This window comes from Coregonus clupeaformis, unplaced genomic scaffold (assembly GCF_020615455.1).
Source record: "Coregonus clupeaformis isolate EN_2021a unplaced genomic scaffold, ASM2061545v1 scaf0053, whole genome shotgun sequence".
Taxonomy (NCBI): Eukaryota; Metazoa; Chordata; class Actinopteri; order Salmoniformes; family Salmonidae; genus Coregonus; species Coregonus clupeaformis.
In genome coordinates this window covers 887,327-913,032 of record NW_025533508.1, presented here as the reverse complement: position 1 = coordinate 913,032, position 25,706 = coordinate 887,327, and the positions used below count along the sequence as shown (strand labels likewise).

The 25,706-nt window shown below is 42.7% G+C and overlaps 1 protein-coding gene across 2 annotated transcripts; it reads right to left on the bottom strand.

Moving 5' to 3' along the window:
- Window positions 1-1,949: 1,949 nt before the first annotated feature.
- On the bottom strand, window positions 1,950-24,158 carry LOC121543047 (G protein-activated inward rectifier potassium channel 4-like). 2 transcript variants are annotated; one of them, XM_041852743.2, is made up of 5 exons: window positions 23,924-24,158; window positions 23,644-23,783; window positions 7,284-7,431; window positions 6,250-7,129; window positions 1,950-3,000 (listed from the first exon to the last, which is right to left on the bottom strand). In XM_041852743.2, exons 3-5 carry the CDS (start codon window positions 7,371-7,373, stop codon window positions 2,654-2,656), a joined length of 1,317 nt encoding a protein of 438 aa, XP_041708677.1. In that variant the 5' UTR covers window positions 7,374-7,431; window positions 23,644-23,783; window positions 23,924-24,158; the 3' UTR covers window positions 1,950-2,653. The 2 variants fall into 2 exon arrangements, with proteins under 2 accessions (XP_041708677.1, XP_041708678.1); XM_041852744.2 differs by having other exon boundaries at window positions 23,644-23,776.
- Window positions 24,159-25,706: the final 1,548 nt, after the last annotated feature.

Below are 25,706 nucleotides of genomic sequence, written 5' to 3'. Positions count from 1 at the left end.
TAAGTATTTGGTCAATAACAAAAGTTTCTCAATACTTTGTTATATACCCTTTGTTGGCAATGACACAGGTCAAACGTTTTCTGTAAGTCTTCACAAGGTTTTCACACACTGTTGCTGGTATTTTGGCCCATTCCTCCATGCAGATCTCCTCTAGAGCAGTGATGTTTTGGGGCTGTCGCTGGGCAACACAGACTTTCAACTCCCTCCAAAGATTTTCTATGGGGTTGAGATCTGGAGACTGGCTAGGCCACTCCAGGACCTTGAAATGCTTCTTACGAAGCCACTCCTTCGTTGCCCGGGCGGTGTGTTTGGGATCATTGTCATGCTGAAAGACCCAGCCACGTTTCATCTTCAATGCCCTTGCTGATGGAAGGAGGATTTCACTCAAAATCTCACGATACATGGCCCCATTCATTCTTTCCTTTACACGGATTAGTCGTCCTGGTCCCTTTGCAGAAAAACAGCCCCAAAGCATGATGTTTCCAACCCCATGCTTCACAGTAGGTATGGTGTTCTTTGGATGCAACTCAGCATTCTTTGTCCTCCAAACACGACGAGTTGAGTTTTTACCAAAAAGTTATATTTTGGTTTCATCTGACCGTATGACATTCTCCCAATCCTCTTCTGGATCATCCAAATGCACTTCAGACGGGCCTGGACATGTACTGGCTTAAGCAGGGGGACACGTCTCGCACTGCAGGATTTGAGTCCCTGGCGGCGTAGTGTGTTACTGATGGTAGGCTTTGTTACTTTGGTCCCAGCTCTCTGCAGGTCATTCACTAGGTCCCCCCGTGTGGTTCTGGGATTTTTGCTCACCTTTCTTGTGATCATTTTGACCCCACGGGGTGAGATCTTGCGTGGAGCCCCAGATCGAGGGAGATTATCAGTGGTCTTGGATGTCTTCCATTTCCTAATAATTGCTCCCACAGTTGATTTCTTCAAACCAAGCTGCTTACCTATTGCAGATTCAGTCTTCCCAGCCTGGTGCAGGTCTACAATTTTGTTTTTGGTGTCCTTTGACAGCTCTTTGGTCTTGGCCATTGTGGAGTTTGGAGTGTGACTGTTTGAGGTTGTGGACAGGTGTCTTTTATACTGATAACAAGTTCAAACAGGTGCCATTAATACAGGTAACGAGTGGAGGACAGAGGAGCCTCTTAAAGAAGAAGTTACAGGTCTGTGAGAGCCAGAAATCTTGCTTGTTTGTAGGTGACCAAATACTTATTTTCCACCATCATTTGCAAATAAATTCATTAAAAATCCTACAATGGGATTTTCTGGATTTTTTTTCTCAATTTGTCTGTCATAGTTGACGTGTACCTATGATGAAAATTACAGGCCTCTCTCATCTTTTTAAGTGGGAGAACTTGCACAATTGGTGGCTGACTAAATACTTTTTTTCCCCACTGTATGACTTTGATTGTGTATGATTTGATTTATGTATAATTTGATTTCTGTGCGATTTGATGGTTTTTTGTCGTTTTGAGTTTGATTTCTGTGGCAGTGCAGTATTACTTGTTTACAATGAGAGTGGGTGCAGTTTTAAGGGGCCCCTGCTGCTTCATTATGATAAACACACCTTTCACCATACTTGCCAATGTCACAATTTGCTTGTGTTTGGGGATTTTAGGCCTTGTCTGATGATTAATGACTTACTTATATATGACTGCATAACAAAAATGAACTGATTAGTCATTCCCCTCACCTTTTTCTTACTTGATCAGGCTTGGAAGAAGTTGGAGAGAGACCTGAGAGGACCAGGTTGTGCTTGTCATGACGTTCTACAGCCAGTAGAGGGAAATCTTCACCAAGGTAAGACTCAAAATGGCACAACCTCAGAGTGAATGATCAACCTCTAAAAACCTATGTGTGTGGTCACCATGGTGTGAATGTAAAATGAAAAAATTAATGAAAAAGACTTCAATCATTTCAAATTCCATGATAAGCGCTCAGTTATTTATTTTATTAGGTGGTTGGCAAAGCCCACTAATAGCAAACCCTTCCAAAATGCCATGAACAGGATCATTTGTGAAGCCAACAAAATGGTGTAAGAAATCCAAACCATAACTTTAAACAATTAATTAAAAGGCAAAGGCCTTACAACCTTAGTGATTTAAGATTTCAATACAAAGTAAATATTCATTTCACGAAAATGAACACATGTAAGCATAACGTGTGTATCAAAATACTTGAAATGGAAGGGCATTTGGCCAGGCCTCCTTTAATTTATCATCTTTCACATTCATTCTTACACACATTGCTCTAGTTAAAAGTATTCAATAATTTACATACCATTATTTGAAACTTTTAAAATCATATTCACCCAGTTATCCAAGTTGTTTTAGATCAGAATATTGGCACTAAATGCTGTAATAAAAAAATGAAGTCCCCATGAAGTCTTACCTTTGGTCCCTCTAATAGCAGTCAAAAACTATAGGATATCATAGTTTATGTTTGACACTTGATCAGTTGATGAAGTTTGATATCAAAGCCATTTGAGACATTGAGTCACTTGCACAAGTACTTCTTGCCCATCTTCATGATGTTGTGGATTTGAAATCTTGCCTCTTGTAGCCTCTGTTCCATGTATGAACGTGTTTTAAACCAGTGAGCAGCATCATCGGATGACATGGTCTGTGTTTTCACCAATGCACACTCATTCATGCCCATCATCCATCCTGTTCGCATCTCCATTGCTAACGTTCTCCCCCTCTCCATCCCCTATCGCCTCCACCCCCACCCCTTCCTCCCCTCTGTCTTCCTCCTTCTCTGGACGTGGTGGGGGCGGCTCCAACTGGGGAGGTAGGGGGATGGCCTCTCCCTTCTTGTCCAGCTCGGCCAGCTCTCGGGCAGAGCAGGTGGGGGTCGGGGTAGGGTAGGTGTGGTGGAAGGATTCATAGTCCACCTCGTAGAAGCCCTCCTCTAGGGAGAGCACAGGGGTGAAGCGCTCCCCCCACAGAACCTCTGAGTCTAGGTATGAGCTGCGCGCCTGGCATGTCATTCCTTGAGAGAGAGAGGGGGGCGGGAGACAGACATTAATTACATGAAATTGAGGATAGGAACTCGAAACGACTGTGTGATTGGGTATGATCTAAACATATATTTTTTTAAATCCCTTGTCATGGAACTATCTTAAGACCTGGACCCAAGCTGGGTCGTTGTGCTTTATGGATCTAATTAAGATTCACTATGCTTTGTCTTCCTGACTTTAAATGAGCTGTACTCCTTTCATTGTGCAAACATTTTAGCAGGGTTTCCAGGGTTGTATTAAAACAACTGAGACAAGAGAGTGAGACAAGATCTCACTGGGAAAAGGAAATAGGCTGACGAGTGGTTGTAATACAGAGATGTGCATCTTCTCTTTCAATCACACACGTGTACACACATCAAACGCACAGATGCAGAAACACAGACAGATAAACACACACACAAACACACACACACACAAACAAACACACACCTTTCTGAATATTTATACGTGGATTGCCTATAAATAGCTTGTCAGCATTTTCATCCTCTGCTCAAGTGAACCTTGAAGAACCACATCAATTACAGTACATATTATCCACAGAATTGAAGAAACAAACCGACAGACCATGCACAGCCAGCGCCAGGAGTATATCAAGGCAGACAGACCAATGTACACACACACATACACACACATACACACACTGATATTAAGAGAAGTAAGGGGTTGCGGGTTGGATGATTCACAACCTTGTACTGTATCAAGTTATTTTTTTCAGCAGCCATAATGTAAATGTATATCACTTCATTTGCATTGCACCTGCATCAAATTTATTAAATTATAATGATATAGCTGTGCTTCTTTGAATATAAACAGCCCGCTGAATGAAGAAAAAATACAACTGGCAATTCAATGGTATCATGTATAGAGTGGGATACCTACATACTAAGCCTGATGATGATAATTCTTAATATACAATCAACATACCAATTAGCCTATGTATTTTCATGAAGCATCTAGAAAAACTAAACAAAGCCTTTGAGCACCGTATGAGTTGAGAGTATGAATAAGAATAAGAGATAAACGCAGTTGTCACGCCTACTCCCGCTCTGGCGCTCTCGCTGGTCTACTAACCACCGGTCCTGGCAACCATCATTACTCACACCTGGTCCCCATCGTTATGCACACCTGGACTTCATCAGTACCTTGATTCCTTCTCCTTTATTTAGCCCTCAGTAGCCTCAGTCTTCAGGCAGTATTGGTTTTGTTTTTCATGCCCAGTACGCGTCTCTTGTTTTGTATGTCTTCATGGTCTTCGTTATTAAACTCACCAACTGCACTTGCTGCCTGACTCCCTGCGTCTACGTTGCAGAAGCTTCCGTTCTCTAAGCACCTGAGAGATTAACAGCAAACCAGTAAACTCTTTCCTACTTCAGGCAAATCCCACTTCAAGGCCTGATTGGGTTTGCTTCCTGAGGGAAAAGAGCAAAACAACCAACTGCTGTCGATAGCTTTTAAAAATTCAAAACCGCATCAGATTTTAGTTTGTCCCCTTGACTAAACCGTCAATATTGACATGGGATACTGAGGAAAAACCAGCCCTTGCTGTGCGATGGATCAAAAGTTATCCCCCTGTTAAACCAAAGTCTATATATTGAGTAGAATATCAAAAACAAATGTGAAGCAATAACACCCACCCAGTCTGCATCCTCATAAACAAAACTGAAGGTAAATCACCTGCAGTGTGTCTTTGAATCAAAGCGACAGTAGTTCAGTTCACTGCCACCGCCCACTCCTGGACCGAGAATCATTGCCGGTGGGAGGGATAAGGGAATTGGGTCGTTCCATGAAAAGAGTGCCTTTTGCATCCCTTTGATGTTTTAAGTATAAATTGTGCACCAATATTGAATTTTAAAAGCCTGTTATATTAAATGAAGTGCCCTTTAATATAGACCATATGGAAAATTCAATCAATCCTAATTTTAATATGACTAAAGGCTTGCTAAAGTGCCAAAATCCAGCCTTTTCACATGTCTCTCTGTCAACCCTGTGTCACTTCTAGGAAGATTTTAACCCACAATCCCAAAATGTCTCCAAGTTTCACCATCATTGAAAGCCCTAGTTATTTTGTTGCTTTGACAAAGTCAATTCTGAAGATTACTATTTATTTCATATGATTAGTGATTCATTTACGTCTGTCCCTTATTTTAAGGTCAACCCTGTTACGTGAACTGAACTCTCGTTTTAATATGGTGAAACTATTCCTTTTTAAAAGAAACATTAAACATCTAATAGTCAAATCATATAGTAAAAGCAGGTGAGCTGGTTCTACTCTTTTTGGCCATTTTCTGCTGTTTTGTGGTGGAAAACTGAGTGGGTCAAACATAACATGTCAACCCTGTTACCCATAGATAGACAGGCTAGAAATGTTTTAACAATTACATTTTTTTGCATTCAATTGCCACTCCTTGTTGCACAGAACAAGGCGATTTATGGCTGATTTAAGAAGAAATCGTAAACCCTGTTACGTTCAACCCTGTTACTTTATTTGGCACTTAATAGGCACTTACTATAGTCTTTTTCATTTTATTTATCCTCTTGACATGGGAAAACTTGTTTTTTATTAAGTTGAACATGTGCTCTTTATGACAGAATTAGGTGAAATCAAATGTTTATTTTGACCAAGTTACACTTCTCAAAAGGCACCAAATTGGTGGAACGACCCAATTCAATCACCATTCCGACCTGAATTCCCTCAACATCTTCTGCTCGTTTAATTTCCCAGAGGCTGTGCTATTGACAGGTCTGGGATTCTCCCACAAACACACAGACGGGCTTCCCTGGAGTCCCTCCTGCTTCTCACCAGGAGCCAGACTACACCAATAGAGGTTATTAGCATACAGGACAATGCTGTGGTCATTTAGGACAGTGTAATTGCAGTCCTTGTCAAGTGCATTCACAGCCAACGTTAATTGGTGATACCCTGCAAGTCTTGAGTGATTCCTGTCGACTGCCTCCCCTTTATCCCACCAAGTGAATGAATGCTTACAAACAGGGTCACACACACCTGCATTGGATTCTCATATTATAAGTTAAAGTACCTGTAATTATAGTGTTATTAATGTTATTTTAATAATCATTTTCTACATCATTATGATTATAATAAAAATCTATCCAGGTAGAAGCTCGTAGGCACAGATCTAGGATCAGCTTACCCTCCCCCAATCCAAATCTTCATCATTAAGCAGGAGATGCAAATCTGACCTTAAATTAGAAGAACCCACCTGTGGCTTCCACCATGCCCTCCAGGATGACCACTACCTCAAACTCCTCCCTCTCCAGCTGTTCCTGGGAGATCTCCCAGAAGGGACTGCCCTCGTTGAACTCGTGACAGATGATGAGTGGTGACACCAGGAAGAGCCTGTCGTCCCCCGTATCGAAGCCCACATTAATATCCGTCTGGTTGAGCGGGATAAACTCCCCTTCCTTGGTCTGCTTGGAGCGGATCAGCTTGACCCGGATGGAGGCCTCCACAATGTGTGAGTTCCTCAGGTCTCCGACCCTGAACATCAGACACAGCTTGCTGTCCCTCACAGAGATCACCGCCTTGTGGGAGAACATGAGCGTCTCGGCTCGCTTCTTGGGCTGGGAGATCTTGACGAACATGCATCCCACCATGAAGGCATTGACGATGGATCCCAGGATGGCCTGGACTAACAGCAGAAGAATCCCCTCTGGGCATTTATCAGTGATGACCCGATAGCCGTAGCCGATGGTGGTCTCCGTCTCGATGGAGAAGAGGAAGGCGGAGACGAAGCCGTTGAGGTTGTTGACGCAGGGGATCCAGTCTCCATCATCAGTGTGGTCCAGGTCTCCGCGGATGTAGGCGATGAGCCACCAGATGAGACCGAAGAACACCCAGGTGGTTGTGTAGACCAGGGTGAACACCAGCAGGTTAAAGCGCCACTTCAGGTCCACCAGGGTAGTGAAGATGTCTGTCATGTAGCGGTATTTCTCGCGCACGTTGCCGTGATGCACGTTGCACTTGCCGTCCTTCTCCACGTATCGCTGCCGCCGTTTCCTCAGGGTGCCTCCTGAACGGTTGGAACCTTTACCACCCCCACCTTGCCTGCCGCCCACCACCATGGTCCGGTCTGTGGGCACCTGGGTGTTGTTCATGTGAAAGAAAGAAAGAAAGAAAGAAAGAAAGAAAGAAAGAAAGAAAGAAAGGGGTTAAATAAGATGGAGAGAAATGACTGTGTGATTTAACAAAATAAGTTATTGCTAAATTGATCACTTCCATCAAAACATCCATCACCTTGTTTTTGGGGGTATCCCATCTTGGTTTTGACAGCTTTTTGTCCTGTTTCTCCACATCCTGTCCAAAACGCCCTTTGAAGCAATTCATGGCCTCGAAGCTTAGGGCCACAGTCGCTGTTTCTGGCCCCAAACAGTACGCTTTCTAGCTGGAAAACATAAAAGCATATTTACATGAAAGATTATTCAAAGTCCACTATGTAGCGGACTAGCGACAAACCTGTGACATTTCATGTCAAACTGAAATGAGGTGTGGTGGTTTTTTAGTAACACCAGAAATCCATCATAAAATATAACAGAGCCTACGTAATCTTTTATGAACAGCTCTCCATATCAACTCCTTATTACTGTTCACCTCTGTCGGTCTGGGCAGGCGAGGTTCAGAGAAATTGTTAATTTCTGCCATTAATCAGCAACAAATTATGCTCAGAACCACTTCACAGTTTTAAATCCCACCTTCCCACATACAGTGCCTTGCAAAAGTATTCATCCCCCTTGGCGTTTTTCCTATTTTGTTGCATTACAACCTGTAATTTAAATGGATTTTATTTGGATTTCATGTTGTAGACATACACAAAATAGTCCAAATTGGTGAAGTGAAATTCAAAAAATAACTTGTTTCAAAAAATTCAAAAAAATAAATAACAGAAAAGTGGTGCGTGCATACAGTGGGGAAAATAAGTATTTAGTCTGCCACCAATTGTGCAAGTTCTCCCACTTAAAAAGATGAGAGAGGCCTGTAATTTACATCATAGGTACACGGCAACTATGACAGACAAATTGAGAAAAAAAAATCTAGAAAATCACATTGTAGGATTTTTTATGAATTTATTTGCAAATTATGGTGGAAAATAAGTATTTGGTCACCTACAAACAAGCAAGATTTCTGGCTCTCACAGACCTGTAACTTCTTCTTTAAGAGGCTCCTCTGTCCTCCACTCGTTACCTGTATTAATGGCACCTGTTTGAACTTGTTATCAGTATAAAAGACACCTGTCCACAACCTCAAACAGTCACACTCCAAACTCCACTATGGCCAAGACCAAAGAGCTGTCAAAGGACACCAGAAACAAAATTGTAGACCTGCACCAGGCTGGGAAGACTGAATCTGCAATAGGTAAGCAGCTTGGTTTGAAGAAATCAACTGTGGGAGCAATTATTAGGAAATAGAAGACATACAAGACCACTGATAATCTCCCTCGATCTGGGGCTCCACGCAAGATCTCACCCCGTGGGGTCAAAATGATCACAAGAACGGTGAGCAAAAATCCCAGAACCACACGGGGGGACCTAGTGAATGACCTGCAGAGAGCTGGGACCAAAGTAACAAAGCCTACCATCAGTAACACACTACGCCGCCAGGGACTCAAATCCTGCAGTGCCAGACGTGTCCCCCTGCTTAAGCCAGTACATGTCCAGGCCCGTCTGAAGTTTGCTAGAGTGCATTTGGATGATCCAGAAGAGGATTGGGAGAATGTCATATGGTCAGATGAAACCAAAATAGAACTTTTTGGTAAAAACTCAACTCGTCGTGTTTGGAGGACAAAGAATGCTGAGTTGCATCCAAAGAACACCATACCTACTGTGAAGCATGGGGGTGGAAACATCATGCTTTGGGGCTGTTTTTCTGCAAAGGCACCAGGACGACTGATCCGTGTAAAGGAAAGAATGAATGGGGCCATGTATCGTGAGATTTTGAGTCAAAACCTCCTTCCATCAGCAAGGACATTGAAGATGAAACGTGGCTGGGTCTTTCAGCATGACAATGATCCCAAACACACCGCCCGGGAAACGAAGGAGTGGCTTCGTAAGAAGCATTTAAAGGTCCTGGAGTGGCCTAGCCAGTCTCCAGATCTCAACCCCATAGAAAATCTTTGGAGGGAGTTGAAAGTCTGTGTTGCCCAGCGACAGCCCCAAAACATCACTGCTCTAGAGGAGATCTGCATGGAGGAATGGGCCAAAATACCAGCAACAGTGTGTGAAAACCTTGTGAAGACTTACAGAAAACGTTTGACCTGTGTCATTGCCAACAAAGGGTATATAACAAAGTATTGAGAAACTTTTGTTATTGACCAAATACTTATTTTCCACCATAATTTGCAAATCAATTCATTAAAAATCCAACAATGTGATTTTCTGGATTTTTTTTTCTCATTTTGTCTGTCATAGTTGACGTGTACCTATGATGAAAATTACAGGCCTCTCTCATCTTTTTAAGTGGGAGAACTTGCACAATTGGTGGCTGACTAAATACTTTTTTTCCCCCACTGTATGTATTCACCCCCTTTGCTATGAAGCCCCTAAATAAGATCTGGTGCCACCAATTACCTTCAGAAGTCACATAATTAGTTAAATAAAGTCCACCTGTGTGCAATCTAAGTGTCACATGATCTGTCACATGATCTCAGTATATCTACACCTGTTCTGAAAGGCCCCAGAGTCTGCAACACCACTAAGCAAGGGGCACCACCAAGCAAACGGCACCATGAAGACCAAGGAGCTCTCCAAACAGGTCAGGGACAAAGTTGTGGATAAGTACAGATCAGGGTTGGGTTATAAAAAAATATCCTAAACTTTGAACATCCCATGGAGCACCATTAAATCCATTTTTAAAAAATTGAAAGAATTTGGCACCACAACAAACCTGCCAAGAGAGGGCCGCCCACCAAAACTCACAGACCAGGCAAGGAGGGCATTAATCAGAGAGGCAACAAAGAGACCAAAGATAACCCTGAAGGAGCTGCAAAGCTCCACAGCGGAGATTGGAGTATCTGTCCATTGGACCACTTTAAACCATACACTCCACAGAGCTGGGCTTTACGGAAGAGTGGCCAGAAAAAAGCAATTTCTTAAAGAAAAAAATATGCAAACACTTCTGCTGTTTGCCAAAAGGCATGTGGGAGAATCCCCAAACATATGGAAGAAGGTACTCTGGTCAGATGAGACTAAAATTGAGCTTTTGGCCATCAAGGAAAACGCTATGTCTGGCGCAAACCCAACACCTCTCATCACCCCGAGAACACCATCCCCACAGTGAAGCATGGCGGTGGCAGCATCATGCTGTGGGGATGTTTTTCATCGGCAGGGACTGGGAATGATGGATGGCGCTAAATACAGGGAAATTCTTGAGGGAAACCTGTTTCACCTCAATCCATTTGAGAATATGTGGTATGACTTAAAGATTGCTGTACACCAGCGAAACCCATCCAACTTGAAGGAGCTGGAGCAGTTTTGCCTTGAAGAATGGGCAAAAATCCCAGTGGCTAGATGTGCCAAGCTTATAGAGACATACCCCCAAGAGACTTGCAGCTGTAATTGCTGCAAAAGGTGGCTCTACAAAGTATTGACTTTGGGGGGGGTGAATAGTTATGCAGGCTCAAGTTTTCTGTTTTTTTGTTTCACTCCAAAAAATATATTGCATCTTAAAGTGGTAGGCATGGTGTGTAAATCAAATGATACACCCCCCCCAAAATCCATTTTAATTCCAGGTTGTAAGGCAACAAAATAGGAAAAATGCCAAGGGGGGTGAATAATTTCGCAAGCCACTGTACACACTGGGGCACAAACACTGGGACACACACAGACACACGCACATACATATACACACCATGACCCTCTCTTTTTCATAGCTAACTACGTGACTCCTGGCTCAGTGTAGAAAGGATAAAGCTAAACACTTTTAATTGAATCTGCCTCATTAGGTATTTTGTCATCCTCCCAAATTGCTCCAGTCCATCCAGATCTACGGTTTGTGACTTGCAAGATTCTAAAGATGAGAACGACTGAACTTCAGATGGGTTGTAGCCTACTGGAGATGTAGATGGGTTGTAGCCTACTGGAGATGTAGATGGGTTGTAGCCTACTGGAGATGTAGATGGGTTGTAGCCTACTGGAGATGTAGATGGGTTGTAGCCTACTGGAGATGTAGATGTAGATGGGTTGTAGCCTACTGGAGATGTAGATGGGTTGTAGCCTACTGGAGATGTAGATGGGTTGTAGCCTACTGGAGATGTAGATGGGTTGTAGCCTACTGGAGATGTAGATGTAGATGGGTTGTAGCCTACTGGAGATGTAGATGGGTTGTAGCCTACTGGAGATGTAGATGGGTTGTAGCCTACTGGAGATGTAGATGTAGATGGGTTGTAGCCTACTGGAGATGTAGATGGGTTGTAGCCTACTGGAGATGTAGATGGGTTGTAGCCTACTGGAGATGTAGATGGGTTGTAGCCTACTGGAGATGTAGATGGGTTGTAGCCTACTGGAGATGTAGATGGGTTGTAGCCTACTGGAGATGTAGATGGGTTGTAGCCTACTGGAGATGTAGATGGGTTGTAGCCTACTGGAGATGTAGATGTAGATGGGTTGGAGCCTACTGGAGATGTAGATTGCATGATCAGCAACCTGAGACAAAGCTCAGTTAGTTGCACTGTGACTTGCAATGTCTGCCACCAACAAAACAAAACAACTCTGCTTCCTCATTTGTCTTTATTTACATTTTAGTAATTTAGCAGACGCGCTTATCCAGAGCGACTTACAGTTAAGTGAGTGCATACATTTTCATACTGGCCCCCTGTGGGAATCTAACCAACAACCCTGGCGTTGCAAACGCCATGCTCTACCAACTGAGCTACACGGGACGTAGATTCCAGAGCTGATTACTGGTAACTAAAGGCAGTATAACAGATGTGATGTGAGAGGGAGCTTCAGGGTTACTAAGATAGACCAAGAATACTGCTCCATGGCCATGTGTTCCTTTGTATTGATAGGAGTTGCTGTTGTGAGCTGCTGTGATCAAAGCACCTAGTTCCAGTCTCCCGTGGTCAGTGTGGGGGAAGGGGAGGGGACAGGGCAGAAAGCCACACTCTCCCTCCCTCAGCAACACTCTCACAATCTCACTCACCTCATGTCAGCTCATTGCACTTCTGTTGTTATAAAGGTCTACAAGCAGCGCTTAAGATAAACTAATGACAAGAGTGAGTGTGTGTCCAAGTGTGTCCGAGTGTGCGCGCGCGTGCGTGTTTGTGTGTGTATATGTACGTGTGTGCATGTGTGTACCAGTGGAGGCTCCTCAGAGGAGGAAGGGGAGGACCATCTTACTCAGTGAATTTCAGAAAAATAAAAAATAATGAAACATTCTAAAATATATCCTTTTAGACAAAACTATACTAAATATATTCACGTCACCAAATAACTGATTAAAACACAATGTTTTGCAATGCGGCACACCCTCCATACGAAGCCTTCAACCACATTTTCTGATGAAGCATAAATTGGCTTTTAAGGGCACAATTACACGGAAAGTTCAGCTAACAAGGACAACTACAAGGAGCTTGCAGAGGTAATTGCACGTTACAATGCTTTACTTGCTGATCATATGGAAGTTTCTACTGTCTTCTCAGGGATGTCGAAATCAATTCAGAATGACTTGATCGCTTCCATCGCATCATCCATTAAAAGTGAGATTAAAAAGAGAGGTTGACAGCGCATGTTTTTTGTGCGCGCTCATGTAGGCTTTCCACTTTCCTCCAGTATTTAGGCTATTTATCAATGGTGATAACACATAATCACTCCGGACAGACACAAGCAAAAACTCATGACATAAATGTTGCAGTGCCTAGGCTACATCTAAACATTAGAGATCTGTCATGCTGTATGGGATGAAAATTAGATGTTTTTTCAGTCTGATCAACTGTAGGCTACTAATAATAGCAGCTGCATACAGCCTATGTGCCCTGTCCATCCGGTCAGGGTAAACTAATTGGTAATGTTATGTATTTATAGTGAGGGAAAAAAGTATTTGATCCCCTGCTGATTTTGTACGTTTGCCCACTGACAAAGAAATGATCAGTCTATAATTTTAATGGTAAGTTTATTTGAACAGTGAGAGACAGAATAACAACAAAAAAATCCAGAACAATGCATGTCAAAAATGTTATAAATTGATTTGCATTTTAATGAGGGAAATAAGTATTTGACCCCCTCTCAATCAGAAAGATTTCTGGCTCCCAGGTGTCTTTTATACAGGTAACAAGCTGAGATTAGGAGCACACTCTTAAAGGGAGTGCTCCTAATCTCACCTTGTTACCTGTATAAAAGACACCTGTCCACAGAAGCAATCAATCAATCAGATTCCAAACTCTCCACCATGGCCAAGACCAAAGAGCTCTCCAAGGATGTCAGGGACAAGATTGTAGACCTACACAAGGCTGGAATGGGCTACAAGACCATCGCCAAGCAGCTTGGTGAGAAGGTGACAACAGTTGGTGCGATTATTCGCAAATGGAAGAAACACAAAATAACTGTCAATCTCCCTCAGCCTGGGGCTCCATGCAAGATCTCACCTCGTAGAGTTGCAATGATCATGAGAATGGTGAGGAATCAGCCCAGAACTACACGGGAGGATCTTGTCAATGATCTCAAGGCAGCTGGGACCATAGTCACCAAGAAAACAATTGGTAACACACTACGCCGTGAAGGACTGAAATCCTGCAGCGCCCGCAAGGTCCCCCTGCTCAAGAAAGCACATATACAGGCCCGTCTGAAGTTTGCCAATGAACATCTGAATGATTCAGAGGAGAACTGGGTGAAAGTGTTGTGGTCAGATGAGACCAAAATCGAGCTCTTTGGCATCAACTCAACTCACCGTGTTTGGAGGAGGAGGAATGCTGCCTATGACCCCAAGAACACCATCCCCACCGTCAAACATGGAGGTGGAAACATTATGCTTTGGGGGTGTTTTTCTGCTAAGGGGACAGGACAACTTCACCGCATCAAAGGGACGATGGACGGGGCCATGTACCGTCAAATCTTGGGTGAGAACCTCCTTCCCTCAGCCAGGGCATTGAAAATGGGTCATGGATGGGTATTCCAGCATGACAACGACCCAAAACACACGGCCAAGGCAACAAAGGAGTGGCTCAAGAAGAAGCACATTAAGGTCCTGGAGTGGCCTAGCCAGTCTCCAGACCTTAATCCCATAGAAAATCTGTGGAGGGAGCTGAAGGTTCGAGTTGCCAAACGTCAGCCTCGAAACCTTAATGACTTGGAGAAGATCTGCAAAGAGGAGTGGGACAAAATCCCTCCTGAGATGTGTGCAAACCTGGTGGCCAACTACAAGAAACGTCTGACTTCTGTGATTGCCAACAAGGGTTTTGCCACCAAGTACTAAGTCATGTTTTGCAGAGTCATGTTTCAAATACTTATTTCCCTCATTAAAATGCAAATCAATTTATAACATTTTTGACATGCATTTTTCTGGATTTTGTTGTTGTTATTCTGTCCCTCACTGTTCAAATAAACCTACCATTAAAAGTATAGACTGATCATGTCTTTGTCAGTGGGCAAACGTACAAAATCAGCAGGGGATCAAATACTTTTTTCCCTCACTGTATAGCCCATTTGTTTGTCAGGAGAAAATGTGAATGTGATCAAATGTGGTTTATATTCAAACTTGGGCTGGCTAGGCTGCCTATACCTTTTCAATCCAAAAGAATTAACTGGAATTAATCAATCAACATAATAGTGATGACAGACTGTGAGTACATTTTTTATGAGGCCTACAGTTGCATAGGCTTAGATGATGCAAACTGCATAAAGCAAGCTCAGCCCTGTGAGTTATATTGTCTATCAGTTGTTGTCTCTGTGTCTGGGTAGAGGAAACCCCCCTGTTAGTCTAGTCTAAATATAATTCTGTCACGACTTCCGCAGAGGCTGCCTCCCTTCCTTGTTCGGGCAGGCTTCGGCGTTCGTCGTCACCGGCTTACTAGCCACTGCCGCTCTATTATTCATCATTCCATTTGTCTTGTCTTGTCAATCACACACACCTGGTTCTTATCCCCTCATTAGTCTGTGTATAAGTGTTCCCTCTGCCCCCCTTGTCCTTGTGGGTGATTGTTTCTTTGTGAGAGTAGTGTAGCGCAGTGAAGCTACTCGTACCTTGTTATTACCGGGGTAGATATTTCCCCTGTGCCTGTTTCGTTTGTCGCTATCCAGCGCTATGTGTGTACGACGGAATAAACTCTGCATTCGGTGATTACCCTCCTGTGCCTGACTTCTTCTATCACACTCATCACAAATTCTATGAACAAGTATAAGGTTGATGCAGTTTGACAGGGTTTTCATCCCCCCCAGGGCCAGGAGTTTTTTTCAAGAGTTTTTTAAAACCATATGACCATATAGAAAAACTGGTCCCATCATGCCCATATAAAACCTTTTTACAACTGATGAATCATTGTCATACCCTATAGGGTCCAGAGTTTTCCTGGTTAGGTTCTGAAATGTCTGAGTTTAACAATATGTAGAAACTTGTTGCCCAAACCAATGATGGCACTGCTGTAATGGAATGTATCTGCTATTTGTATTTCCAGCTAAGTCCCCCCCTGTTCCCTGATTTAAGAGGTGATGACCATTCCACTCCACTACCATTGTCAACTCTCACCTGACATGAACTGAAGCCACGTCTCATGTGCCCGCTCTTCCACTGGTACATTAAATGTTTCCCCTCCAAGCACTGTGAGTACCCCTATTAATTTTCTCTCATTACTGTATGTAGAGTCAATCACATACACAAGCACAATCACATTATTACACATCAATGATTTTACTACTTGCTTGGACTAACTCATTCTTAGCTCTTTTGTCTAACTGTGTAGTGTATTGTGTTATTGTTTTTTGTCTTCCCAGTCAAATCCTGTCCTGCCCTCAGTGGAAGAGTTGAGCTCTTCTCCAACACCATTCATCCATGATGAGCCTGTCCTGCACTGAAGCCTATGAACACCTCAACCCCTGTCCGGCACTGAAGTAAAATCTCTGAACAACTCATGCCTCATACCCTCCTTCAATCACTACTGTGATCCCTTTCCAACACTGTGTAAGTAGCCCTCTCATTCCCATTCTTCTAGATTTTTCTCTCTCAGCTCAGCAGTTTCATACCTTAAAACATTTTTACAGGGCACAGAGCTTCTGGAACAAAACACTCCAAAACTTTAAAGGAATATATCTTAATTATAGAGTAGGGTGGCAAAGTAATGGTCGAGGGGCACATTGAAGGTGAAACGCTCAAGTCATCTTTCTTTTGAGCCACACTGCCCCCCCGTTCTATAAACTGCCGCCCACCATTTATAATGAGCAAATAATTCATCATTACCAACTCTCAGCACATTTCTCTAATGACCCCTATTTGACAGCAGAGATTCATTAAGTCCCTGAGTTTAGATGTTGAGATGAAAACATTCTCTGCCACACACACACATACACACACACACTCCCGATTAAACTTCTTTGAAGTTATACGCTTAAAATGATCAGCCTCCATTCCCCATGCACTGTCCAGTGGTAGAACACTGGCAGTAGGTGTGGGTGTGATGAGGAGTTGCCTGTTAGTCAGCAGCAAATGTGTGAAAGCTGAAAGCCATGTTAATGATGCAGGTCTCTGTGGGGTACGTGGCGGGAGGACAGGAGGACAGGAGGACAGGCAGAGACAGACGGAACACACTGGGAGGCCACAAATCAGCCACTGATCCATCTAGAGGTGGGCTCGTCTGACGGGAGAGGCTTAAAGAGAGGGGGACAACCTGCTGCCTACAGGTATGACTGGGAGGAGAGACGTTAGCCAAGGACTGGCAGGGGAGAGTGGGAGAGAGAGCGAGGGAATGAGGGAGAGGGAGAAGAAAATAAACAGGGAGAGGGAAGTAGAGAAAGAGAGATAGGAAAGGGAAAGGAAAGAGGTAGAAAAACAAATGGGAGGCAAAATGAGGGGAAAGAGAGACGGACAGAGAGAAACGAGTAGTGTTGGACAGAGCAAACGGCAAGGGTGACCGAGTAGATTGGCGAGCAGATAGGTCGAGTAGAGGGTTTCAGGAAGGGCGATAACGAGAGAGAATACATTTACATTTACATTTGAGTCATTTAGCAGACTAGTTTAATAGGGACAGAAAGAGAGGGATGGAGAGAAGGGGTTAATGGCTAGAAAGGAAATTACAGGTGTGGTTGGAAAGGTCAGAGAGGAGAGGCTAGAGGGAAGATGGTGACTGGTTGTAGAGGCTGGAACAGCCAGGTGTGAGGTGAATCGGTGAGTGTTAGGTCTAGTGTTGACACCAGTACCACTACTGCCAGTAGCAGTAGCAGTGGCCATGTCTGTGTGTGTTTCCTCAGGCTTCTCTCCAAGTTTGCCTTCTGACCACAGTGGCTTCCCCAGAGGCTGTCAACAAACATGGCTTCATCCTAATGACAGGACTGACCCCAGTGCAAAGCAGCCAGTCAGCATCTGCTTCCCCAGCACAGCTCCACTTGCACAGCGTGTCACAGCGCTATTGCCACCCAGAATAAAGAATAGTCCTGTCAGGGATAAGGGATGGAGGCCAGCCTGCTGGGATGAAATGTCATGTCACCAGTATGAAGAAAATATGAAGTCTCATTCTCTGTGTCGCCTTTGTGAGAATCTTGTCGAAAGCACCAGTGATTCTCTACTTTTTTCTTCTTATTTTCTCACTCCATTTATCACTCTCCCCTGCTCCTCAGTCTCTTTCACTCATCTCTTTTCTCATTTCATCTGGGTTCTCATTTTGGCTCAGGATGATGAGGGTATAATGGCTTCATTGAAGAGTAATGCTTTATAATGAAATGACCCATCCAGTACAAACTGAGAGCCACAGACAGAAAGACAGACTTGTCCTGGACAGGGAGAGGATGCTTGAGCTCACTCCCCTCAGCCAATAAATTCCATAGCCAAAGAGAACAGCAGTTGGGAGAGAGAATGGGTAGAGGGGAATGAAAGAATACAGGAAGAAAGAAGAAGTGAAAAGAAAGAGAATGGATTGGAGGTAATTAGGAAGTGGGTGAGGCTGAAACGAGAGCCAGGCAGACTCACTGTATTGCCACTGCATACTGTAGTCTACACACTATCTTCAAGGGCTTTGTACCACACTTAAATACTCTTCCTTTGAGAGAACTTCATTTTAGGAGGGCAGAGATTGAGTTGTAATGGCTATTTTTATTTTCAAACGGCTTGTTTAGCATCATTAGATATGAGCATAATCATTTACACGGCTAGATTTGATCTTAAATGTCCAATGCAGCCGTTGTTATCTTAATATCAAATCATTTCTGGGTAGAAATTAAGTACCTTACTGTGATTGTTTTCAATTAAAATGATAAAAAAGAAACAAAAATAGCTTCTTAGCAAAGAGCAACTTCCCAAGCAAGAATTTTGCTAGGACTGTCTGGGAGTGGTCTGAGTGGGGAGGAGAAAACAGAAAACTAGCTCTTATTGGTAGAGGTTTGGAAATCTCTTTCTTATTGGTCTCCTTTTCACCTCATTTATCACCTGATTTACTTAACAAGAGGCCCATCTCAATAGGTAGCCCAGGTAAGTCATTACATAACACAAGTGGAGGGGGCGGCCTTTCTTCTTTTGTTCTCTATTGCTACTCTATTGTTCCTCAAGCAAGAGGGAGGCCAATGACATCACATATTTCCATTAGACCAACTCCTTGAATGCCCTACTCCTTGAAGTTTGCAGTTCTGTCAAAAAAACACTATACTGCTCAAAATAAATAAAAATTACCCCTTAGTGTGTGTACTTTACTGTATTTACTGGTGATGTCACCAGGAGGGCCAAAACTCCATCCCACCAAAACAGGTTGAAATTTCAGGTGGTCTTTTCAAACTGCTCTTACACTAAAAGGGCATTATCATTTTCACAATTTCAGTATTATTCCAACCTCAAAGTATGGAAATATATATATATATATATAAAACACAGGAAAATTACATTTTTGACTGCACTGGGCCTGTAATGAGACTTCCTGGCTATGATTTAAGCATGTATCACAGTAAGCCTTAGGCTCATATAAATCATTACTGATGTATACTGACAGTAAAGTCCCCCTGGATGTTACATATTTCAAATATACATACTGCAACATACATTTGCTTCTCCATAAAAGGCCAACAGACCATGATTCAACCCGCTCCATACATCTACCATTGACAGTAGTGCGTGACACACTGACCCAAGAGGTCACTGTTAGCGTTGCAAAATTCTTGGAACTTTCAATATATTCCCTGGTTTTCCCGAAATCCTGTTTGGAGGATTCCCGGAATCAGGAAAGAATAAGCAAGAAATCCAGAAACCTCCAACCAGGACTTCTGGAAAACAAGGGAATTTATTGAAAGTTCCTGGAATTTTGCAACCCTAGTCAGTTACATTATCGTAGATTGGCTTTAGTTTGGACCGAGGGGCAGAGGGAGTCAGGTTCAGGGCAGCGGGTCTCCAGGGGCTCGGCTCAACATCTTTGGTCTCCTCAGATACACCGCAAGTCTCCATGTTTAGCCCCGGGGCATGGGGTGTAATGGTCAGCTACGAATGCACTGCAGAGAATACTAATGAGGGTTCAGAAGGGGTGTTAGCCTTGGTTCTGAACTGAGGGGGAGGTGAGCATGTGTAATGGAGGTCGTTTGAAGAGCCCACACAGCCTTACTGTGTAAAATGCATTTTTGAGAAAAAAAAGCACAGGAAGATGGTTGATACCTGAGAGCGATTTACTGCTCTAGAATTGGCACCTGTTTCAAACACACTCCGAGAGCTTCTTTCACAATAAACGATCCTGGTGTTCCCTTGGGTAAATAAGCACGGTACTGTGGGAAGTCCTGGCGCTTCCAGCGTTTAGTATCTTTAATTAAAGCCTCAGGTTAGGTTCTCTCCTGTTTTAGTCTTGTTATGGCTTTTCAAAGGTCTTCATGATGATGGGATGTTAATTTGCTGAATGGTTGCATAACAACTGAGGGAAGCTGAGTAACACGAGAGAGCTGGGGAAACACTGCTGTTCTTACTGTATACTCATTGGCAGGTCTTAGTGACTGATCAGTCACTTTTACAATAAGGCATGGGTACCTCTATGGCTGTTTCAAATAGGACAAACTCTGTGTAAATTGGCTTGTAACTTTTGGCCAATACCAAGAAGTCAGAGCAGAGCAGGGCAATCCCATTAGTCGCTTCGCCAGCCAGTGTGTTTTTTCTTTTTATTACCTTAAGAGAAGGCCACAACAGCCACCACTGCACAAACCTCTGCCATCCATAGGAGGAGATCATTGAAATCCATTTTTCCTCTCCGGAATGCCAATGTAACTCCCTCGGACTATAACTCTGAGACACAAGAGCCCCCCCCATCGTATTCCCCTGGCCCCTCATCTACACAACTCACCATATAGTCGCTGGCGGTACGGTGTGTATGCTCTAGTGAAGTTCATAGCCGCCCCGGAGGTTAGCCAAGGCCATAAAGCTTTGCAAGCTCCGATTCCCATAACTGAGAGACTCCAGGTTTCGCCTGAGTTAAGGATGGGTGGCAAATCAGTCATGACATATGGATTGAGCAGAGCGCTCCGGAAAGTTTGGGGTTTATAGGTTGCCTGTAAATTGTGACTGTTACCGGGAGAGCTTGTCTGAGCTGTTTCCCTTCCATACCATCATTCTAACTGTCTTTATAATGCTACAGATAAAATGAAACATTATTAGATGTAGAAATCAAATACACTTCCTTCGCACACAGAATACAAATTGACAGAATGAAATGACGTAAATGTATTTGCTCTTCACAGCAATTGTGTCGTAAACAGTTGCACGTGGCCCCTCACATTCCTTTCAATCTTTTACCCAGATTTTAGCAGAGATGCAGAGAAGCATTTTAGTTTCTTTTAAAAAATTACCCCCAGTCAGGAAGATACAGACAGCTCAAGAGGTATGCTTAGATATGCAGGAAAATAAACATATAGTTTACATAGAATTAAGCATAATGATTATGGCTCTAGATTGCAGGAAAAAAATGGTTTAGGTGTTTGAAAAATTATCCAACTAGTGTTAACATAATATTATAAACCAGATAGTTTGGCTCCTGGATGCTGATTGGCTGAAAGACGTGGTATATCGTATACCACAGGTATGACAAAAAAAATATTTGTATTGTTCTAATTACGTTGATAACCACTTTATAATAGCAATAAGGCACCTCAGGGGTTTGTGGTATATGGCCACTCCGCGTTGCGTCTTGCGTAAGAACAGCCCTTAGCCGTGGTATATTGGCCATATACCACACCCCTCATGCCTTATTGCTTAATTATACCATTGCATTGTTGAATACTTGTTTCTGATTGGCTTGAAGGGCATTCTAGAGCGCGCATTATTTCCCTATAACGCACAGTATATTTGCACGGTAGAATTCAATGGCTATAGTTCATTCTTACATTTTCTATGTTTGAGCTGCTTTTGAAAGCAAAAGTTGAAACTAAAACATTATTGACATTGTTGAACTCCATAGAAGGTTAGTTCCACTCTGCTGGTGTGTAGTGACTTGTGGAACACACTTTCCACATCCTTCATTATTTTCCATAAAACGCATAGCTCAGTTGATTATCCCTTAGGTGTAGGCATGCATGCCAAGTAATTACATGAAATTAGCAAAGAGAATACGATTCACAATCCTGTAAAATGAAGACACAAAAACATTTGATTGGAAAGGAATACAACAGATCCCATTTCTACTCTGGCCAGAAAATATTATGACTGAAATGGCCTTGAAGAAACAACAGAAGCTTAACATTTTCAGAGCTCATAGGTAGCCTCATGAGTGTCTAAGAATACTCTTCCTGAGAGTTTCCTAATGTGTGTTAGCTGAAAGTCCTTGATAGAGTTATTAAACACACTTTCACTTTTGGAATAGCATATGTTATTAACTAAAACAGTATATTGAACATAGTTAAAACATACTGAAAATACGTTCTGGCAATATGCTCAAGCCTAATTTCACCAAGCCTTTAAATTCAACCCATTACAAAGCCTTGGTAGATGAACACCCCACTGACCTTTGGGTCATCTTCAGATCCATGAATAATGATTAAGCTGGGTAGGCAGTGTAACCAGTTAGCCATCCCCAGTCATATTTAATATTCAAGAAAAAATCTAAACCATTCCAACTGACGCCCATCTGCTATTCCAATGGTTGCATGATATCCAATTCGCTGTCATCAAATCTGAAGCCTGTCAATTGCTCTTGAGCAGCCATGCTCCTACGTCTCCCCTCCTTTTTAGAATTTAATGAATACTTTATGTAAAAAATATAATCAATTTGACAACGTGTGAATAGATATAGAAAATCTCTTCTTCTAAACACCATTGATATGGATAACAGGATGTATTGAACACACAGCGCCCAGGGCATAGTCGCAGCTGACTGTCAGTTCTATAATTATTATTTATTCAGAACGTGAATCGTTGATGAAAAATAGCAGCAAGGCGCAATTAAAGCAGAGCGCGCCCGTGACTCCTCGGTTCTGGTTTACGTCATTATTAACGATTTAAAAGGATGTAATAATGGGGTAAGAAATAATACACGAACACTTACTATGCTGTGCAGGTGGTAAGAGTGAGGCTGTTTAAAATTGTAGTTTACACGTGGGTACTGGGTAGGATAAAGAATTGGACTAGCTGTCAAAATCCTAGACGAGTGTGTAATGCGTTGGAGCATTTGGAACATGTGGGCACGTTTTAACTCACTTGCTGAAAAACAACATGAAAACAGGGCGATAACGCAACACACTAAAAGCCTCCGAGATAATAAAAAAAGGGGAGGGGAGAAGAGAGAGAAAGAGTGAAAGGAAGAGCGCAGACAAAGGGTCGCGTATCACACAGTATGATGTGGGGTTCTGAATGAATATTCAAAGATAACGCGTACCACACATGTGGCGTGTGGGGTATCACATTCACCATATGAATGGTGTGATTGGTAAGACACCTTTTAAAGGGGTGATTGTTGTCTAATCGGGTGATGAATGGGGATCAGAAAATAAATACAGTATAAATGAACAATGTATTACAATGTTTTAAATTGTTCATTTGCGTCAACATTGTATCAGTAAGTAGTCTACTTTTATCCCAAAATTAAGTGGATTTCTTCCAGCAATAATTTGTTAAGAAATATGATGCTACGCTTCTAGTTGCATACTAGTTACTGTTCAAATTCATGCCTTTTAAAAGCCGAATTGATTGATAGGGTTAGGTTATCTCACATTATCCGCGGATTTGAATTAAAACCACAAAAACATGGAAACCTCAATAAACGAAGTTGTCCACATGTTGACTTAACTAGTTTAATGGACACATAGCCTAACAACCCCATCATATAAGCTACGCAAAACTGATGCAAATAAAGTTAGCCCCCTAACAGACCCGACCGTACATGAACCCAGTTTGGTTGTCTAATAGCCTAGTCTAATCAGTCATATAGGCTACTACGGACATATATACAGCACTGTCAGTGTTACTAATGTATTAAGCATTTAATAATTAGGTAGTTCATAAAAGACCTCACCTCAGTTCTACAACGGTGCTTGGTTCGACGCGTCTGCACGAGCTCTGACCAGTACCTGTCAAAGTTAGGCTACATCAGACACGACCACGGAGAGCGCCGCCAGTGCGTATCCACATATCAACACATCTTATTCCTGTAAACTGACAGAAAACATAATTAATTTAAAGAAGAAGTTGCATTTACTATCAATATTGTCGTTTGGAATAAACACGTCTGGTTATATTGGCTCGGTGGTTATCCATGAGTGGGGCAAGGCATCCTTTGCTTGCACTGTGCTTACCTTCTTTCCGAACTGGGTTTGAGAGTCCCATGATCGCTGCCATAGCAGACCAGGTGGCGGTTTTAAAGCGGTAAGACCACCACAGTAAACTGTCTCTTTTTTGTTCCTCTTGTAGCCCAGCCTGGTCTTATAGACTAGACATAACAGCCAGCTGTAGCCTACCGTTCATTGTGCGCGAAGTAACGGACTAGGCTTGCCACTCCTACGCGTAATACAAAAAAATACCTCCCCCTCATCCGCCCCCTGTACTTTACAGACTACTAGGCTTTTCTCATTATGTGCGATCTAATATATGTGCTTCTGTGCTTTAACTCCCCAAGCTCATGTCTACCCACTGGGCACAGCACAGACCTCAGTTCAACTTCTAGTTTTGATTTACATTTGGTTGAGTTGTCAACTTACCTGAATTCAACGTGAAATCAACAAAACATTTCACCATGTCAAAAAATACGAAATTTCCTTACTTTTATGACTTTTTTCAAATCCAACCAGTTTTCCACGTTGATCAACGTAGTCACATTGAATTTGTCTGTTGAAATGAAGTGGAAACAATGTTGATTCAACCAGTTTTTGCCCAGTGGGTAGGGCTTTAGTTCAGTGGGCTAACCCATCTTGTGGCATACAGATGACCTGGGATGACTGTGGAGAGGAGGTGGTTGAAGGGGGAGTGGAGGAAGTTTGCTTGACTACATTGTTACATAACTACAGTATATATGAAATCTGAAGATGAATGTTAGCTCCCTGAGCGGACGCCTTGAGCTTTAGTTAACTGAGCTCAAACAGTCTCTGAAGTTGCACAGACGCCTTGGGTCAATATTGTGAGATTCAACAGTCTATCATGTAAATCATGGAATATAGTGTATTTCAACAATTATGTAAAAATGAGTAAGTGGCTGGAGAAAGAAAGAAACGATGCCAGTATCTTCCTGTGTAGCCCAATATGATTTAGAGAGAAATAAAGAGATGCCACTTTCCAGTTCCATCTTGAATCACAGGTGCATAAAAGTAACTATTGACAATCAATCAAGGTTGGAACATAATTCTATTTTCCTGAAATTCACAATGCCCTCCTCCCCCCTCCTCTGTACCAGTACCCTTTTCTCTGTATATGAATGCAACCCCCCCCAACCCCCCCACCCCCCTCCCCTACATTCCTCTGTGAGCAATTGACCCACTCTCCTGTTCAAACTACTGTTGCTAATTGGCTCGCAGGGCTTTCATTCAAATCACATCTATTTTTTATGACTGCTGTGTAGTAGTGACTGAATTATTTTTTCCCCCCAGGAAAAACCCCCATTACATCTTCAAATCTACATGCACCTTATTTGTGAATATACGTCAGAACCAAATTATGGCATCAGGGAGCTGACAGAATATGGATTTTATGAGAAGGATATGGAAGAGATATATGCCTGCTAATATCTGCAGCAGGCATATGTACAGAGACAGTATTAAGTCTATCTATCCAATTGTACACTCCCAAACAAGTGTTCAAGTTGAATACCATCAGTCCTCCTAACACGCACAAGAGTAAATCATTGATCTTGCTCACTCAAGGCTTACCGTCTTTTCCATTCCCAGTTAAAGTCGTGCAGCACACGAGTCCCCAAAGCACTGTTAAAATCAGTTTTATGACTCCATTCCATCACACTGGGTGAAAGCAGTGTGGAAAGGCTAATTTAGGGCTCCAAGGCTGTTCACAGTAGTAGCTACAGAGTATAGACCCATGTCCTCAGAGGGGGGACACAGTAGTAGGAACTACAGAGTATAGACCCATGTCCTC